Source organism: Polypterus senegalus, chromosome 13 (genome assembly GCF_016835505.1).
Source record: "Polypterus senegalus isolate Bchr_013 chromosome 13, ASM1683550v1, whole genome shotgun sequence".
In the NCBI taxonomy this organism is placed as follows: Eukaryota; Metazoa; Chordata; class Cladistia; order Polypteriformes; family Polypteridae; genus Polypterus; species Polypterus senegalus.
In genome coordinates this window covers 93764032-93784934 of record NC_053166.1, presented here as the reverse complement: position 1 = coordinate 93784934, position 20903 = coordinate 93764032, and the positions used below count along the sequence as shown (strand labels likewise).

Below are 20903 nucleotides of genomic sequence, written 5' to 3'. Positions count from 1 at the left end.
AATGTCACATTACACAACTTTTAGTCAGAGGGATGTCAGACTTGCCAACTGCAGTTGCTGATCGCATTGCTGGACCACGGCATATTACAAGACCAGTAAATCACAGGACATGTCACGTTATGCATCTCCAACATAGTTTTAAAAGGTATCACAAGTTCGCCCCCTTTTCTGATAGTCCATAACGTGCTACCTGATGGAGCTTGTTTCCATGCAAATGGTTTGTATGTACTGCATGTTTAGCTGCAATCTCAGCACCCTTTTTTCCCCACTTTGTTATGCCACATAAAACGTAAGATTTTTGATGTTAAAAGCATTGGTGTTCCTTATTCTTCCTCGTAGCAGCATCACATGCATTATACTTCTGGCTGACTCTTCACTGGTTGTCAGCTCTCATGCACACTGGGCCTGTCCATAAAACTTAAGACAAAAATCAAACATGTCTGATATTCTGAGGGTGAGTGGCAGACAGGTTGGCGTGTGCTGCTGGGATGTCAGAATAGATGACTGGCAGCCACAGGACAGCATGTAACCAACTGCCTCTGAACCACTAAGATTATGTAAATAAAGTCTAAGCCTAAAAATCACTGGAAACGTCATACATTGTGACATAGCCTTAACTCTAGAATACATATGTTTAGTGTCTATGCAAAAGCAGCTACGGGTATAGGCAGAATCAAACCAAAAGGAAATGTTTGTTATGAATTAATTTAAGAACTAACAAACAAATTAAATGAACTCATCATCAGCCGCCAGGGTTTTTTGATATGGTAGAGAATAATGTGACAATACAGGATGACAGATGTAGTGCACTTAATAAAATAACATTTATTTTAATTATTTGCCACACTTTATTAAAGGACAATATGTTAATTGTCTATTCATAAAAATATCATAGAGTCTGCAAATTTCAAAATTACTGTTCAGTAATCTAAGGACATTCCATCTATTATTAAGCCTTATATAATTTTTCCTCCAACCAAACCAATCTCCTCGCCACCATAGTCAGCCAGTCTTTTTTCAGTATATTTTATTTAACCCTGCTATCCCAGAAAAGACACTCCTATTGTGCTTTTGGCTAAAAGTAGGATGCAGCTCTAAAAATTCTTCCTATAATTAACACATCTGCATGACTCTCATCAACCTACTAGGCTGGTAGCTTTGCAGGAAATGGCTTACATAAGATGGGCACCAATGTACCAGAAGTGTACAAAGCTACAATCAAAAAGTGCCACTTGTAATCAAATCCTCTTAATAAGGACTGTAATAGAATTTTGTATTTACTTTCGCGCTTCACATTTTTTTTCCTCTCTCTCCCCCTTTTTAGCTCAGAGTTCACAGGGGCTCTTCAGAATGCTCCAGCTTGGCTTGCGGGTCCTCCTCTTCTTCTTCATCTTCTTCATTTTCCAACTCCTGCATTGCATTGTCTGTCATTGTATCTTTCAGACGTGCTAGTCGACCATCAACTGTGACTCCAAAAGGTTCTATAATCTGCTCCCTACATGAAAAAGAGACACAAATTGGAAGGTTAATAGCAAACTTGAATAGAAACACACATTGGAAACTTTCTGCTGAAATAAATATGGAAATATGTAAAAACTGAAGCCTAACTATCAATTGATATGAAGCAGACATGTCTGCTTGGCTGGTGCAGAGGTAAGAACTGCTGTCTCATAATCAATAGGTTGTGGGTTTGATCCCGGGTCCTCCTCGCATTTACCATTTTGAGTAGGGTGCTGCTATTATTGTTACTATTATATAATAAAAACATACATCTGATTTGAGTCTGTAAAGGACGGTGTACATTTATGGTACTTACAAAAGTTAGAACTGGATAAAAGCAGACACACCAATGCAGCTCAATCATTTCTTCTTGGTGTCTTGTTGAGCAAACAGACACCGCAGTGTCTATGGTGGACGTTACTTTTTCTCGCACATGTACATTCACATCAACATGTCATTTGAACAATGTTTTTATTCATAAATCCAAGAATAAAACTGAATATAAAAAATTGTTCAAATGGCATAGCGTTTTTTCGATCTTGCCTGTACTCTGCTTTGACTGCATTTTTAGTATCAAGCACCATAATGAGGAGTACAGGCAATATCTGGGATAGCGCTTTCAAATAATGATGTGTGTGCGAGAGAGAGGCAGAGACAGATTTGATCTCATTCAAGTGGTTACTGGAATATAAGGCATAACAAGACAAGTGTGCTTTTATTCAAGAATAAAACTGAATCACAAAAAATTCAAGTGACAACAAGATAATAGAGGACATGATTCACCAGCGTTTGTGTGTCTGGTTATACCCCTTTAGCGATATTTTTTAAAGGTTGCAAAACTTTACACCAGCTGTTACAGACTGAAATAAAAGGCTTCTTCGTTTTGGGTGCACGCAGTCAGCACAGCACTGTCAGGTCTAAACACTAGCATGGCGAATTCCTTGCGTACTGAAGTGACTTTAGCTGCAGGTGGAAGTTCAATTTTACTTATGGTGCCAAGCAAAGTTGCCTTGTGGTGTAGCAGTCTATTAGCCAGCGAAAGCGCTATTTAGAAGCTGCCTTTGTCCAGTCTGATGGCGGTCATAGGACATCATATCTTTGATCGCCGGTACAACAAAAATAGTTATGAGCAGACATCAGCCAGAGCGCTGCTCTTGTGAAAAGAATGGACATAAACGCCATCAACTCAGAGAAGAAGAGGCAAGTTCATTGGACCACGTGAACGTCACTGAGAGAATAAAACTGAATAATAAAAAAAACAAGTGCTAACCTTTTACAAGTAGCCAAAATTTACACCGGGTGTTACAGACTCAAATCAAATGAATGTTTTTGTTATATTGTAGAAATAATAATAACAGCTCACTACTCAAAACACGAAGCACCCGGTCTCGAACCTGGGACCTTCGGGTTATAAGGCAGCAGTTCTTACCTCTGCACCATTTAAGAATACATGTAAACTCCCTGTCAATTGACATTTGAGCTTGAGTTTTTAACTCATTAACAGCCACATGCAAATTTAATGCTTTTTTCTTTCTTTGGTTATGTTCTTGAATAAAAGCACACATGCTTATCTGATATTTGGACTAAAGTCTTCACACATTATACACTTCTTGTCATTATTAATATAACATGGAAAATGTTTTTGCTCTAGGTATGTGTTCAGCATTTCTTGCATTCCCTTTCATCCTACACTTACACAGATCTTTGTAGACACAGAACATGCATGAAATGCATGTATTCCAATTAACGATATACTGTATTATTTACCCTATACAATTCCAGACACCCCACACACAGATAAGGAGCCTTGGCTTGAATTGGGAAAGTTGAGCTCCTTCAAGGTGGGGGATGGGACAGCAGGGTGCTTGTGCTGATCGACGCATTTACAAAACAAAAGACGCTGATGGAGAGGTGTGAAGGGATTTAAGGTGGGCTGGGATTACAAGTTTTTTCGTAGGCTTAAGGAATTCTAGTATTAAAAGATGTAAACTGAAACTATTGCCTGCATTACATGTACTATAACATACTCCCAATAAAAAAAGCCTTGATCCCTAATGCTATTTACTCAAATCTAAATATCCTCACTAAGCTGTGTCTCACCATCTAATTAAAAGAGGCCTTGCATTTAAATTCATATATGGCAACTCCCCCACCTTTTCAGTTTTGCCTCTCTTTCCTAAACAGTGTGTACACATCTATGTCATAATTCTCCCCATCTCTATAATTATTGTTATCCCTATTATATCAAAGTTAACTGCAGCTTATATCAAAGTTAACTTATTTATTTTATCTTTTTTACTCCTAGAATTGAGACAAGAAATTTTAATGTATTACTTATTCTACTGTTGCATTTTAACTTTGGGCTTAATTTACATTATTGTGCATGTGTTTTACACTGTTGTGTGTCCTTTCATGTACAGTTCTAAACTTTGCCTGTCCTAAACTTTCTGCCACCGAAGCCCATTCCCTAGTTTAAATAATCCTCAACTAACCTACTCATATGCATGCCCAATACATTGACAGTAATGAGTGTGTGCATTCAGTGTGCCTTGAGGTGGACTGAAAATCAGTCCAGCTTTATTATTGTCATTCCAGAGACTTTCTTTATTGTCATGTGTATAAGTATGGTGTACAATGAAAATGCTTGCTTACATGTGCCTCCACAGACAGAAAACAAACACCAGAGATAAAATAAATACAGAATAAATGCAAAATGTGACAGAAAATGCATGTGCAAGATATTAGTGAAGGTGATAAGATTACTGGTCATTCATGAGCCTAATTGCAGTTGGGTAAAAACTGTTCCTGAATTTGGAAATGCGTGTTCAGTTGAACTTTAGACATTTCTCGGATGAGAGGAGGGTGAAAAATGGCAGTGCAGGATGGCTGGAGTCCTGCCTGATGCTGTTTACCTTCCTAAGACAGCGTATGGTGTGGATGTCATGTATCGCAGGGAGCTGAGTGCCTATGATCTGCTGTGTTGTTTTCACCACGCGCTGCAGAGCTCTGTGATCCTGAACTGAGCGGATTCTGTACCAGGATGTAATGCATCCTTTGACAATGGGTTCCACAGCTCACCTATAGAATTTGCACTTACACACTGAAGAGCTTAGCCCCAGATCCAGGAGTTTAGCAATGAGCTGGGACGCAATGATGGTGTCAAATGTAGATTTATAGTCCACAAACAGCAGCTTGGCCTAACAGTTCTTATTCTCTAGGTGAGACAGAGTCAGGTGAAGTGCTATGGAAATGGCATCCTCAGTGGTCTGGAGGAGGTCCAAACTCTCAGAAATTATGTTCTTAATGTGTTTCAGCACCAGCCTCTCAAAGCACTTCATGGCTATGGGAGTAAGAGCTACTGGGTGGTAATCATTAAGGCAGTCCACTTTATTTTTCTTTGGTACAGGAATGATGGTTGTGCTCTTGAAGCAGATGGAGAGAGATGAATCTCTCAAAGATGTGTTAAAAATGTCTGTAAAGACAGCAGCTGGCCGAATGCAGCAAGTTTTCTAAAACGTGACCTGAAACTCCATCTGGGCCTGCTGTTTTACAGATGCTGAATACCAAGAAAGTCCTCCTCGCATCAACCTTGGATATCCTCAAGCTGGAGTCTTGCGGCGCTGCAAGGAGTTGCACAAGCCTGTCTGAGTTAGCGTACTTGAAGCGGGGGAAAAGCACAATTCAGCTCATCCGGGAATGAAGCGGCGATAGTTGTAGCAGCATGTGTCCGGGAACTGTAATCTGTAATTATTTGGATGCACTGCCACATCTAACAAGTGTCCGCTGTTGTATTTGCTAAGTTTACTGTGGAGATCATCCAGTTATCCAAAGACTGAGCATTGGCCAGGAAAATGCTGGGCAGTATAAGTCCCAATCTCCTGCATTTCATCTTTACTTGGATCTTGGCACATCGGCCACGCTTTCTCCTCCGTGTCATCCAGGAGTAGTCGAGTGAGTCCTGTCTGCACTGTTGGTCTCGGGTTATTGTGACAAACAGCTCTGGGTCAATAACTTCATTAGTGTTGACTTGTCTATTTGTTGTTCCAATGTTTACCAATGCTCTAAGGTCATACATAATAAAACAGTGAACAGGTAGTACAAACAGCGACAGTAACAGAAATACAAAAAGTCTAAAAAAAGTCTTTTTTTTTTCTTTTCTAATTATTTCATGTGTACCCTAAATGAGACTGTTCAATATCATACCCTTGGTTTGCTGTTATTGCTATTACTGCATTAAGACTTGTTATGCTTGTTTTGGACACATCTTTAACACCATCACCTGGGTTTATTATCTGGGGATATCATCTTAATGCACTAAAATTGATGAAGATTATATGTATGTATGTATGTATATATATATATATATGTATATGTGTATATGTATATATATATATGTATATTAAGTGCAAAATTCTTTTCTTTTTTTTTTTTTTCTTTTTCCTCTTTTAAAGACTATATTGGTAACAGATATCTCTATCTTTTAACCTTAAAGCGCCACTGCATGGGGGCTTGATGTGCTTTGGACGTGCTCTGTCTCTGGGTATGTCAGAGGACTGGGACTGCATGAAGTGGGTTTTAGCCTCACCTGGGGAGGCAAAAAGGGAGGGTGGGGGTTAAGGGGAAGAGAAAGAGAGCAGGCTTGATCTATATCTAATCTATCATCTCAATCTTTATAATTATAACTATCAACGTAATAATAAGCTGCATGGCAACAACTCTTGGGGGAATAGGAAATTAAGACCTAAACTATTTCACTTCCAGTTAAGACTATAATATGACACCAAAAACTCAGAATCAGTGTCTCCATGATGGGACAGTTAACTTCGTAAGCTGGAATGTTAAAGGCCTGAATCACGAATTAAAGAGAAAGAAAGTACTTTCTCACCTAACAGGTCTAAATGCTAAAATAGTATTTTTACAGGAAACCCACTTACTAAGTAAGGATCAGTTCCGGCTGCAAAAGACTGGACTGGCCAAATGTTCCATTCTAGTTTTACAAAGAAAACTAGAGGGGTGGGAATTCTCATACATAGAACAGTACCATTTGTAGCATCAGATGTAGTATTGGATCCTGAAGGGAGATATGTGATGGTCATGGGAGACTTATCTAACTGTAAAATGATTTTGATAAATGTTTATGCACCTAATGTTGATGATAAGGAATTTATACAAAATTTATTTGCATCCATTCCCAATCTGAACACTCATAAACTTATAATGGCTGGGGACTTTAATTGTGTTCTAAATCCACTTTTAGATAAGACTTCCTCCACAGGGGCGGCAACTAACACCGCAAAGATAATTACAAAGTTTATAACTGATCACAACTTATCAGATCCCTGGAGGTTTTTAAACCCAAATTCAAGAACATATTCTTTCTACTCACCAGTACATCATTGCTACTCAAGGACTGATTACTTCTTTATAGATAATAACTTCTTGCCTAAGATTAAATCTTGTAAATACGATGCTATTGTTATTTCAGACCATGCTCCGATGATCTTGGAGCTGAAATTACTAAGCCCCATACACTCACCCGCAGATGGCGTCTCAATCCGCTTCTATTAGCTGACGAGAATTGTACTGAATTTATATCCAAACAAATTGAATTCTTTCTAGAGACAAATACATCCCTGAGATCTCTGCAGGAATACTCTGGGAAACTCTTAAGGCCTTCTTAAGAGGACAGATTATCTCATATCTTTCCCACAGAAATAAATCCGAGCGAAGAAAGTAGCAGAGATAAAAGCGAAATTACTAAAATAGATGAAGAACATGCCAGACTACCAAGCGAGACTCTACATAAGAGGAGGCAGGCTCTACATTCAGAATTAAACCTCTTGACAACTAAAGAAACCGAACAACTAATTTACAAATCCAGACATCATTATTATGAACATGGAGAAAGCTAATAAGCTTTTAGCGCAACAAATTCACAAGCAAGAAGTGCAACGCAATCTCGGTAATTACTAACACGAATGGAGATAAAATCATCGAACACAAAAATATAATGTACACTTTTAGAGACTACTATAAATCCCTATATACTACTGAGTTTAAAGAAGACAATATACAATCTAATGCATTTCTGGATAAATTACAGATACCACAAATTGACGCTATTAGTGTGGAGGAGCTCGATAAACCTCTGTCATTATCAGAATTACTGGATGCTATAAAGTCACTCCAAGGTGGAAAAGCAGCAGGCCCTGATGGCTACCCTGCAGAGTTTTACAAGAAATTCTCCGCTCAGCTAGCTCCTCTCCTATTAGCAACATTTACAGAAGCCAGAGATAACCAATCTCTTCCACAAACCTTTCGCCAAGCACTAATCACTGTCTTTCCAAAACAAAATAAGGACTTATTACAATGTGCATCATACAGACCAATTTCACTTCTGAATAACGACGTTAAAATACTCTCTAAAATCATAGCTAGAAGGATGGAGAAAGTGCTCCCTCAATAATATCACAAGACCAAACTGGATTTATTAGGGGCCGACACTTATCTTCAAATCTTGACGCCTGTTTAATGTAATATACTCACCAACTAAATCAAACACCCCAGAAATATTATTATCATTGGATGCAGAAAAAGCATTCGACATGATTGAATGGAAATACCTTTTACTATTTTGGAGAAGTTTGGGTTTGGCCCGAACATTTGTGCATGGATTAAATTACTGTATACTAACCCAGAAGCTTCAGTTTGCATCAATAACATTTGCTCAGACTACTTTAAACTAGAGCGTGGCACAAGACAAGGATGCCCTTTGTCACCACTGCTGTTTGCAATTGCCATTGAACCACTGGCAATACATTGTCGAAATACTGATCAGATAAAGGGGATTAGCAGAGAAGGACTGGAACAGAAAATCTCATTATATGCAGATGACATGGTACTGTATATATCGGACCCAGAAAATTCTGTGCCTGCAGTCTTAGCAGCACTCACAGAATTTCAAAAGCTCTCTGGTCTCAGAATTAATCTGAATAAAAGTGTACTCTTTCCGGTGAATTCGCAAGCATATAATATTAGATTAGACACCCTTCCTTTTATCATTGCAGAACAGTTTAAATACCTCGGGGTAAACATCACAAGTAAACATAAAGCTCTTTATCAACAAAATTTATGTCTGCATGGAAAAAATTAAACAAGACTTGCATAGATGGTCAACCCTTCATCTCACACTAGCTGGAAGAATTAACACTGTTAAGATGAATATTCTTCCTAAGCTCCTTTTTATTTCAAAACATACCAATATACATTAATAAATCGTTCTTTAAGCAATTAGATTCAACAATAACCTCATTTATTTGGAATTCTAAACATCCACGCATCAAAAGAGCGACCCTACAAAGACAAAAGGCAGAAGGTGGCATGGCTCTACCTAACTTCCAGTTTTATTACTGGGGCAAATATACAGTCGATAAGAACCTGGACACAAATAGAAGAACATACACAGGCATGGACCGCAATAGAAGTAAAATCCTGCAGTACTTCTTTGTATTCCTTGCTTTGTGCTCCAATAAACACACGTTATCGGCAATACACTAATAACCCAATTGTGCTCCACTCACTTAGAATCTGGAACCAATGTAGAAAGCATTTTAAGACGGAGAAGCTTCTTTCTGTGGCACCTGCAAAAGAACCACCTCTTTCAACCCTCACAAACATATGCAGTTTTAATATCTGGAAAAATTTGGAATTAACTTGCTTAGAGATCTTTATATAGACAACGTCTTTGCATCCTATGAACAATTACATTCCAAATTTAACATTCCAGCTACAAATTTCTTTCACTATCTTCAAATCAGGAACTTTGTTAAACAGAACCTTCCAGATTTTCCTCATCTTGCACCCTCATCCACGCTGGAAAAATTATTGCTCAATTTCAAGGAGTTAGACTCCATCTCTACAATATATAAAATCCTTTTACAATCCCTTCCTTTCAAAGATCCAAGAGGACACTGGGAAAATGACCTCTCAATTAATATATCAGAAAAGGAGTGGAAAGTAGCAATGCAGAGAATTCACTCAAGCTCCATATGCGCAAAGCATACAATTATACAACTCAAAATTATATATCGAGCACATCTGTCTCGACTAAAACTCTCCAAAATGTTTCCAAGGCATGATCCAACCTGCGAACGTTGCAACCAAGCCCCAGCCTCACTAGGTCACATGTTCTGGGCCTGCTCCAAATTAACATTATTCTGGACAAAAATTTTTAATTACCTCTCAGACAGTCTTGGACTCACAATCCCTCCTAACCCATTAACAGCTGTGTTTGGGGTTCTTCCAGAGGGTCTTAAAGTGGAGAAAGACAAACAAATTGTGATTGCATTCACTACACTGTTGGCACGCAGACTTATTCTGATAAACTGGAAGAACCCAAACTCTCCTCTTTTAAGTCAGTGGGAAACTGATGTGTTATATTATTTAAAATTGGAAAAAATCAAATACTCAGTTAGAGGATCTGTGCAGACTTTTTTCAAAACATGGCAGGATCTAATCAGTAATATTTTGAAATGATTTTATAAAGCACAGAGAATTTGTTGATTCAGGTATTTTTAAAAGCCTTAAATTTTACACCGTTTGGCTTGCTCTCTCTCTCAAGGGTGGGGATCGATCTGTTCTTAGCATAATTCTTTTTTTTGTAAAAACTTGATTGCTATGTATTGATTGTAATAAAATTAATAAATAAATAAAAAAGTCTACGAGGAGTAACATGCAACCTGTCACATCTTTCTGGCGCCATATCTGAAAGTCATTAATGTTATGTTATTCAGCAACAGTACCCACAGAAGGTGGCCAAAGAAAAACCAAAAACTCAATAAAAATAATTCGTTTTTAAGTTAACACAATTACAAATGCATCTGCAAAAGTAAGTGATTTCAGGCTGAATTGCCAATTAGCTTTTTGACAGGTTAGTTTTTTCCAAGCAATACAAAACAACTAACAAACTTCCAAATAGAACCCAGAGTTAGTACCCAACTTACACGTGCATCAGTCACAAAAACTGTAAATAGATTTCCATGTGTCAAAGAGAACTGTATCAGATTTACTGACAGCATATGTTTAGCATCAACAAAGTGAAACAGAGGTTGCAAGTCAAAGCTCACCACAGTGTTAGATAGACACATCACAGGATAGTTGTCAAAATGCCATATAAATAACCACAAAATTGAATCAGAACCTCTGTGACCCAGTCTCAAAAAATTGGTCAGATGAGTTATCTTTCATAATTTTTCAAAAATCTGAAGAGAAAGACAAAGCATAGGTTTAACCCACAGTGTCTGTTGGCATCTGTTAAATACAGGATGGCTGTTCTGTCAGCCATCTTGTGGGAAACCATTACATCAGATGATCTAAGTGCTCTGCATGATCATATCCCAGCTAAAGAATATGAAGCCATTTTACACAACAAGGTCCACCTTATGGTACCAGCACTGTTCCCTAACAATGTTTCACTGTTCCAGGATAGTATCGCCCCAATACAAATTCTTAAAGTAATTCATGAGCACCAGCATGAACTCAAATGGCCAACAGAATCACCTGATCTTACTATCATTTAACTGTTAGGAAAAGTCCTGAAGCACAGAGTGCAAAGTACATTTCCACTACCCTCATCAATCGAAGAATGGATGGATGTTCCTCTTAAAGAATGGTAAAATATCCCTCTAAACCCAGTTAAGGACTCAAAAGTTGGCATTTCAAAAGGACTGAAGCTATTCATAAGGCAAAGAATAGCTTTACTCCTTACTAGGTCTTTATATACTGTGAGGTGTTACTGTTATTTTGTCAGCTTCCTATGCGTCCAGCATGACCGAATGTGAATATATTTGTTTCGTGTGTCTATTGGTGGAACAGCAGCATAAGTAAAAATGATTTCTGGCAGAGTACACATAATGCTCCTCCACAAGCTAATTAAAAAAATTGGATGCAAAAATGTACATAAGGATAGTGTAATAAGTAGTCCATGGCACTTTACAGATTTTAAATAAATAATCATGTCCAATAAAGTGCAGGATTGGAATGGGAACAGATGTGCGCATGACAGCACTGCTGTGGAGCTGATTGAGGTTCTTGGCTGATCGCCACTCATGTGCAAATGCTGTGGGATCATGGCAAAGAGAAAAAGGTGAGAAACAGAGAAAACTGAGACAGAAAAGTGACAAGAAAGAGATTGACAAAAAGAGCAAAAAGGAGAACAGAAAAGAAAGGAGGTTAAAGAGGAAGAAATGACGAGAGTAGACAGGAAGCCGGAAGGAGTGCCCTGGTAGGAGCATACAGCAGACGCTCAAGGAGGCTGAAAAGGGCTGCTCCAATTGAGCATTTTTGGGGTAGCTGGGGCCTCATGGATAACGGCGTGCACAGAATTCATACTAAAACATGGTGTATGGACAAAAGTGGAAATGTGCGTACACACAAAAATATTCAGATGCACAAATCCGTACTTAAGCCAACTCCATAAATCCTGGTCAAGTGAAAAATAAGGCACATGCATGCACCGTCCCACCCCGACTCTACCCATAATTTTTCATATTTTAATATGCAAATCAATACAAATATCAACTTCCATTCAGTGTTTGGTTAAAAGACAATGGCAAAAGCATGTGAAAAAAAGAATATGAGCGAAAGCAAAGTGGAGCCAAGGAAAAATGTACTATTTGTTAGCTTAAGCAGTGGTATACTGTAAACAACAAAAAGAAGTTGATCGAGTGATACAGAGTGACGGAAAAACACGAAAAATCATGTTCAGAAAGTCACACAGTGCCCAAAATAAATAAGAAAGGGTCAGATATCAAAGTCACCGTGAAAAGGAGAATCATAACCCACCGCCTGAGTGTTACAGTATATTAGAGTACAGAGAAAAGAAAAAAATGGGGACACAGTGGAAAAAAAAGGTTGAAAAGTCCAGTTTAATCTTGTAGTTTATTTTGTCATTAAAGTAGAATGTCGTAAACTTCATCTTAAAATCCATGTTTAACTTACTAGAATTTCTCAGAACCTATCGTAACTAAAGTAGTACATTAAATGCTTCATATTCTACGTGCTCTGTGTGTGTGAATCACTACGTGCTTCAGGCTTTCTCTTACATCAACAGGATACAGAATACATTACAATCATGATATTACAGCAATCTGAACAATATAATTGCTAAGAGGTATACTTGATAATTCAGTTTCCCAAACTCGGTTCTGGGGAACCCCCTGTGGCTGCAGGTTTTTGATCCAATCAGCTTCTGTTTTTAATTGAACTCCTGGGCTAATTAAGTGAACTGATATTTCCCAAGTTCAGCACTTAGGGAACAATACAGAAATTAGAAAACTAAGTTTGCTAAAAAATATATATATATATATATATATACTGTATATTAAAATGTACCAAGCAGTTATATAGGAATAATGTATTTTTTTTTTCTTTTTAACAGTATTTTCATCTTGCCTCGCAGTTAGGAGACCCGGGTTCTCTTCCCGGGTCCTCCCTGCGTAGAGTTTGCCTGTTCTCCCCATGTCTGTGTGGGTTTCCTCCGGGTACTCCAGTTTCCTCCCACAGTCCAAAGACATGCAGGTTAGGTGCATTGGCGATTCTAAATTGTCCTTGGTGTGTGGGTGTGTATGTGTGTGTGTGAGTGCCCTGCGGTAGGCTGGCACCCTGCCCGGGGTTTGTTTCCTGCCTTGCACCCTGTTTTGGCTAGGATTGACTCCAGCAGACCCCCGTGACCCTGTAGTTAGGATATAACAGGTTGGATAACGGACGGATAGTGGGTCTGACTCAGTAGTTTTAGCCTTTGATTATTCAGTGTTGCTTGCCTTGGTGTCTGATGTGCTCGTTTTAAATTGTCATTAATAAGATACAATGAAGGGGGGAAAACTGCACAGAGAAAGGGCAAAGTATAATGAAATCAACAAAAGAAAGTTAAGCATTTAAATCTATAGCAAAAGCAGAAATATTTATAAATGTCTTATAAATGTAAAATTCATGCTGCTGTGCTTTTCTGAACGTCAAATAAAAGAAAAAAAAATACCAGCCAATTAACTGAGCTCAGTGTTATCAGGTGTTGTCACTGATTAGGAATCTGGTTGGATCAAAAACCTGCAGCCACAGGGGTTCCCTGGGACTGAGTTTGGGAAACATTGCTTGATATCATTTTCACGATGAAATGAATTAAAGCATGTATTAAACATGGGAGCATGGTGGCACAGTGGTAGCGATGAGCTGGCTTCCCACCCAGAGATTGTTCCTGCCTCCTGCAAGATACTTGCTGGGATATACACGACCCTCAATGAAATAATTTATTGCAGCAGTACTGTCTCTTTCAAACATACCAACTCCCAATTCCTTAGAACAGGCTTAGAACGCCAATCTTCAAAACTTTTAAGGAACATTTAAATATCTTCATAGTGCATGTTTAATTATTCCATCCATCTATCCATCCAGGGTCGCGCCAGTCCCAGCAACCATACAGTGCGAGGCAAGAACAATCCCTGGATGGGGTACCAGCTCATCGTTACTGGTGTAACACCATGCCAACAGGTTTAATTAATAACAGTATACATTATTTAAATTAAGTTAAAAATGTATCAGTATAATTTAATATACATACTTTAATGAATTTTCATCTTAAAAATTATTTTAAGAGCTCTAAGAAGATAGAGTTCTTGGAAATCTAAGTTGACTTAGAAGCCAGTTGGCATCATCAGTAAATACTCGCTCTCTTCTGCTGAATTGAATTCCTTTACTGTGATTGTATGGTATAATGAGATTCAATATGCAAATCCTCCATAAATGTATTTTTATTTAAAATGATAAAATAACAACAATAATAATAATACAACAAAAAACAATAAAAGATATACAATATGAAAGCATAAATACAATATACATGTAAATATAGTGCACATAGTGTAAAAGATTCATAAAGTGGCTCAGGTTGTGCAATATTGCAACTGTAGTGCAAGTTTACAGTGAGGTAACTGTAATTCCAAGTACAAACAGTTCTACCAGGAGCACTTGATGGACTGATTGAGTGTGTTTAAAGCTATTGGGATGAAAATGTTTGTTGAACCTCGAGGTCTCTACAGGAAAGGCTCTGAAGCATTTGCCGATAGGAAGAAATTCAAATAGACTGTGAGCATTGCTGAGGCAGAGTGTGCTATAAATGTTCAGGGCTAGATGCTGTATCCCGATAATCCTCTGCGCTCTCGACACAAAGGATCAGCTGCTGTACACTTGTGATTCCACACTCAGATACAGTGGGTTAAAATACTTTAAGTGGTACACTGAGAGCAACAATACTAAAGCAGCTATGGTACATTGTTACAGGTTGACCACAATCAGACCACAATCAGATACCTTAAATTTCTAAACGATATGCGGTTAATTTCAGTGTATTTGATAAAGCCACATCATGTATGTGAATCTAAAAAAGAAAGGGAAAACACATAGAAATGGCATGGCTTGGCTTTGAGGCTGGGAGCTGCTAGTCTGCAAAACCTGCATATGGCAATGTGTTGTGCTGCCGTGAGAATGTGCGTGGTTTTACACCAAGTTTAGTTTTTATACACCGCAAGGTGTGCGTACCCACCATTTATACATGAGGCCCCTGAAGTGGCCCAATGTTCGCTCTTGTATAAGACTGAGAAGTGGCAGTGAGAGTTGGAGGAGTGAGTGTCAGTGTAGCAGGATGCTGTTAGCTCCTGGGCAAGCAGGGACTGCAGCGTGTTAAGGTTGGCTGTGACTCTTGGTTGGTTGTCTCCTCTGCTAACCCCGCATGGAACCTTGCAGCAGAGGAGACAACCAACCTCGGGTTTCAAAGGATGCACCAAGGCAGAAAAGTTTTAATGGGACAGCTTCCTGCCTTTGTTTTTCACCTCACTTTATTGAATACTTCTTAATGACATTTAAAACTCCACAATTACTTGCATTTTATGGATTACTAGCAAAATACCCGCGCTTCGCAGCGGAGAAGTAGTGTGTTAAAGAAGTAATAAAAAAGAAAAGGACACATTTCAATAATAACGTAACATGATTGACAATGTAATTGTTTTGTCATTGTCATGAGTGTTGCTGGCACACACACACGCATATAAACATATATATACATATACACACACAAACATATATTTATATATATATACTGTCACAAGAACGAGACATTGACAGATAAAGAGTTGGGGCAGCCACCCGTATATTGTGGTATCCTGGCTGCAAAAGTCGTTTTTCTTAGCAAAATACAGAGCACTGAAGTGCATACAACCGAGTCCAAAACAAGACTAAGGAAACAAAGGAAAAGGGGCAGGTTTTAAAGGGGGAGACAGGAAGTGAGGTCGTATGGATCTGGCACGTGGTCTTCCACCATTGGCTCGTAGCCGGAGGTGACATCAGAGGGACTGGAGCTGGTGTGGCCGACTTCCATTGGCTCAGTCCCGGAAGTGATGTCAGGAGATCCAGGTGAAATCCCCCGGGGATGGTCTACAGGCAAGGGAGAAAAAGAGTCAGTGCACTCTGCCACACCCGGCATGCCTCGAACTGCCTTCACTCAAGCCCTTTAGCTGCCTCCCATGCGCACGTGTGTGACAAGGCCCCCCCCTTAGCCCAGACCCGACGGGTCGGGCGACTAACCGAGAGGTCGTGAACCCGAGAAAGAGCATCAGCGTTGGCGTGGAGCGCCCGGCGATGAACAGCGAAAACTTATGCGGCTGCAGGTCAAGAAACCACCGGGTGACCCGCGGATTCGACTCCTTGTGGAGGGCCATCCACTGTAGGGTGCATGGTCCGTGACAAGGGTGAATTCCCGGCCCAACAGGTAGTACCTCAGCTGAGTAATCGCCCATTTAATCGCCAGAGCCTCCCTCTCCACCGCAGCATACCTGGTCTTCCGGTCCAACAGTTTCCGGCTCAGGAACATGATGGGGTGCTCCACACCATCGACGCTTTGGCTCAGCGGCGCCCAGGCCTGTGTCCGGCGTCCGTCTGGAGGATGAAAGGCAAAGAAAAGTTAGGTGCCATCAAAACAGGTGTGGGCGTAAGGGCCTGCTTTAAGTCACCAAATGCAGCGCCTGTTTTTCAGTCCATACCACAATGTTGGGGCCCTCTTCTTTGTTAAATCAGTCAAGGCGCCTCTCTCCAAAACCGGGTACAAACCGGCGGTAGTACCCGGCTAACCGAAAGGCTTGGACTTGCCGCTTGGTTCACGGACGGGGCCATTTCAGAATGGCAACAATTTTGGAGCACTGTGGCCTTACGGTACCCGACCCACCAGGTAGCCTAAATATTTGGCCTCGCTTAATCCAAGAAGCATTTCTGGGATTAATCCGGAGCCCGGCCTCACCAAGTGTCCGTAATACCGCTTGGACATGCTGTAGGTGTTCCTTCCATGTGCTGGAATAGATGACCACGTCATCCAGGTAGGCAGCACTGTATGAGCTATGAGGCGAAGCACTTTGTCCACCAGGCGCTGAAAGGTTGCTGGAGCCCGTGTAACCCAAATGGAAGGACACGATACTGCCAGTGTCCGCTAGGGGTACTAAACGCGTTTTACCTTGGAGTCCGTTAAAGGAACCTGCCAGTACCCTTTCGTCATGTCAAGTGTGGTCAGGTATTGAGCCTGTCCAAGCCTCTCGAGGAGGTCGTCCACGCGTGGCATTGGATAAGCATCAAATTGGGAGACTTGATTAAGCCGCCGGAAGTCATTGCAGAACCTCCAACTTCCGTCAGGCTTACCGACGAGCACAATGGGGCTGGACCAGGGACTATAACTTTCCTCAATCACACCTAGCTCCAGCATGCGCTTGATCTCAAGCTCCACTTCAGCCTTTTTGCCTCGGGAAGGCGATCAGGCGTTCTCGGACAACAACCCGGGCTCTGTCACGATGTTGTGCTCAATCAGAGAGGTCCTTCCGGGTTCTCACTGACTACCTCCCAGCGGTCCGGATAACTGTTTCCAGCTCCTGCCGCTGTCTGGGACTTAAGTCCGTGCGAAGTTAAGGTCGTGTGTGTGGCGAAGAGTGGCGGGGCTGGCGGAGGAGGGATCGGGGTCCCTGTCCTTCCACGGTTTCAGCAGGTTCACATGATAAACCGCTCCTTTGGCCGGCGATTGGGTTGACTCACCAAATAGTCGACCAGTCCCTTCCTCTCCTTAACCGTAGGGGCCCTGCCAGTGGGCAAGCAATTTAGAGTGGGAGGTAGGCACTAGGACCATGACCCGATCTCCGGGCGGAACTCCAAGAGGCGTGCGCGGTTGTAGTACCGGGCCTGTGCTGCTTGAGCCTCCTCCATGTGACTTTTAAGGACAGGCCGAATCTTTCCAAATCTATCGCGTAACTGCGCGATATACTCCAGTATGTTTGTGGAGGGAAGAGCCTCTTCTTCCCAGCCTTCTTTCAAAATATCTAATATGCCCGAGGTTGTCGCCTACAGTAGTTCAAAGGGGAGAACCCGTGGAGGCTTGTGGGACTTCCGATAGGCAAAAGGACGAGGGGAGGAGCTGATCCCAGTTCCTTCCATCCTCGCTGACCACCTTACGCAGCATTTGCTTGAGAGTTTGATTAAACCTCTCTACTAATCCGTCGGTTTGAGGATGATACACGAGGTCTTTAAATGCTTTATTTTCAGTAATCTGGCAGTCTCCTTGAGCGTTTCCGAGGTGAAGGGGTCCCCTGGTCTGTCAAGACTTCTTTGGGGATCCCCACGCCGAATACCCTAGTAATTCCGTGCGATGGCTTTAGAGGTAGCTGAGCGCAACGGAACAGCTTCGGGTATCGTGTAGCGTAATCCACGAGGACTAAAATGTACTTGTGTCCTCGGGCTGAGGGCTCCAGGGGTCCCACCAGGTCGACCCGATTCTGTGGAAGGAGCGTCAATCAGTGGAATAGGAATGAGAGGAGCACGGTCCCTCCTAGGAATTTGTCGCAGTTGACACTCCGGGCAGGAAGCGCAAAAGCGACGAACCTCCTCATTAATTCCTGGCCAGTAGAAGCGGAGCTTGATCCGCTCCAGAGTTTTTGGTGCCCAGGTGGCCACCTAGGAGGTGGGCGTGTGCTAGCTCACAGACCTGCCGCGGAAGGTACGCGGCACTAGCAGCAGCCTCGTCTCCTGCCCGTCATGCATTGCTACACGGTAAAGGAGGTCATTATCTAGCACAAAGTAGGGGCCCTGTGGCATCGACTGATTAGTGCGCTGGCCATTGACAAGGACCACTGCATTTTTTACAAACTTCAGGGAGTCATCATTCCATTGCTCCCTTCTAAAAGAAGCCGGCGTTTCTTTAAATTGGAACCGCAACACGGAGAGAGGGTCAGCGTCGACCTCAATGGGCGTGGTTTCCTCCGCTCCGCCGCGGCGTTGGTGGATGGCGTGTTAGCCAGCGGCGGCCGGGAGTTGCCCGTCAGTCAGGGCGACTGCTTCTCTCTCTGCCGGCTGATTACACGGCGTGGAGGCAGCTTGAGACGGGTTATCTCCGTCCATAACGAGGCCCAAATTAACCCGGAGTGGTATGTGTCTCACCGCTTTTGATTTTAGACCAGTCCGCCCTAGTATCACGGGTGTGGAGGATCAGGTAGGACGGCTACGGTGAGTTCTGAACTGACCCTCCGTAACTGATGACACAGCGGCGGACCTGTACCAGCGGATGTCTCCGTGGACACAGGTTATACCGGTCTTAAATTTAGCCACTGTTGCGGTTGCACAAAGCGGCGGGCAACAATGAAATGTTGCTGCGGTCGAACAAACCTGTGGTCTTGTGTCCGTTGGCGATCACCACGCCAGTATGTGGGACCGCCAGCGGATTAGCCAGAGCACACCAACCCCTCCTCACCCTCCACCTGCATTCCTCCTTGCCTCCAAGCGGTTTTGCGCCCGCCCGCTGGACGCCATACTGAGCTCCGGATTGTACAGGGTGGGGCTAGGTCTTGGAACATACCCGGCTGAGTTTGACATGAGGACGGTTCTGCTCCCCTAGAGTGTGAGGCCGCCCTCTGCGTCTCCATAAGCTCTATGAGCTCAGCCATGTTCTTAAACCGCTCGCCCCAAACCGGCTGGGGAAGCCACGGGGAAGCGCTTCCAGGAGCAGATAGCAAGCTACCTGCTCTATTATTTGGTAGGGCGTGTTTTCAAATGGCGTAGCCAATGCCCTACCATTGCCCATAAGGACCAGGCTTGTTTGTTGGTTGGCGTTCAGGGTCCAACCTCCATGTTTTTATTTTATTCACCTGCCAGTCTGGGGCACCCCTAGGTGGTAAATGGGGCTTTGGTTTCGCAGGGAGGCAGGCACTCTCCCCCAAGAGAGCATACTGAGGACCTTTTGCCTCCCCCTCCAGGGCAGCCCAATTCTGTGAGCCCCACCCGCACACTCCCTGGCCACTCCAGATGGGCTAGTTATGAGTGCCGGGAGCGGAGCCCGCACCGGGTCACGCCGAACCACGGGGCACCCTCCCGCCTGAATACTCGCCCGATGCGCTCCCACCTGGGTATATTGCAGGTCCTGTCCCCTGACTTCTCCATCCTGCCGACTACGCCACTGTCACAAGAACGAGACATTGACAGATAAAGAGTTGGGGCAGCCACCCGTATATTGTGGTATCCTGGCTGCAAAAGTCGTTTTTCTTAGCAAAATACAGAGCACTGAAGTGCATACAACCGAGTCCAAAACAAGACTAAGGAAACAAAGGAAAAGGGGCAGGTTTTAAAGGGGGAGACAGGAAGTGAGGTCGTATGGATCTGGCACGTGGTCTTCCACCATTGGCTCGTAGCCGGAGGTGACATCAGAGGGACTGGAGCTGGTGTGGCCGACTTCCATTGGCTCAGTCCCGGAAGTGATGTCAGGAGATCCAGGTGAAATCCCCCGGGGATGGTCTACAGGCAAGGGAGAAAAAGAGTCAGTGCACTCTGCCACACCCGGCATGCCTCCGAACTGCCTTCACTCAAGCCCTTTAGCTGCCTCCCATGCGCACGTGTGTGACAATACATATACATATATATGCATATATATATACATATACACATCCTCTTTAATAAAACCCCTGTGTGCGTCCAGGTGTTCATGTGTGTGTGTGTCTTCTGGTGAAGTGCGCATGCGCGGGGCCACATGGCATGTGTTCAGTCTCTTCCTGTGCATTCCCTGTGTGTGCAGAGAGCAGAGAGAGACACACACAGGTGCGTGCGCACGAGACAGACAGACAGACACGCAGGCCTGCCCGAGAGACAGACACTCAGGCATGCACACACATACACACACACACACACACACACACACACACACACACACGCAGGCCCGTGCGAGAGACAGACATGCATGCACACACACACAGGCAGGCAGGCCCGCGTGAGAGACAGTCACGCACGCACACGCACACGCGCACACACACACACACACACACACACGCATGCGTGCATTG

General features: G+C 42.6%; 1 protein-coding gene across 3 annotated transcripts in view; it reads right to left on the bottom strand.

Annotated features, from left to right (window-relative positions):
• Nucleotides 1-269: 269 nt before the first annotated feature.
• LOC120542256 (synembryn-A-like) overlaps nucleotides 270-20903 on the bottom strand; it is a 188066-nt gene continuing 167432 nt past the window's right edge. For all 3 annotated transcript variants that reach the window (XM_039774573.1, XM_039774575.1, XM_039774574.1), the window contains exon 12: nucleotides 270-1495. In XM_039774573.1, the coding sequence (XP_039630507.1) occupies nucleotides 1333-1495 (163 nt within the window). In that variant the 3' untranslated portion in view covers nucleotides 270-1332. The remainder of the gene's footprint in view (nucleotides 1496-20903) is intronic.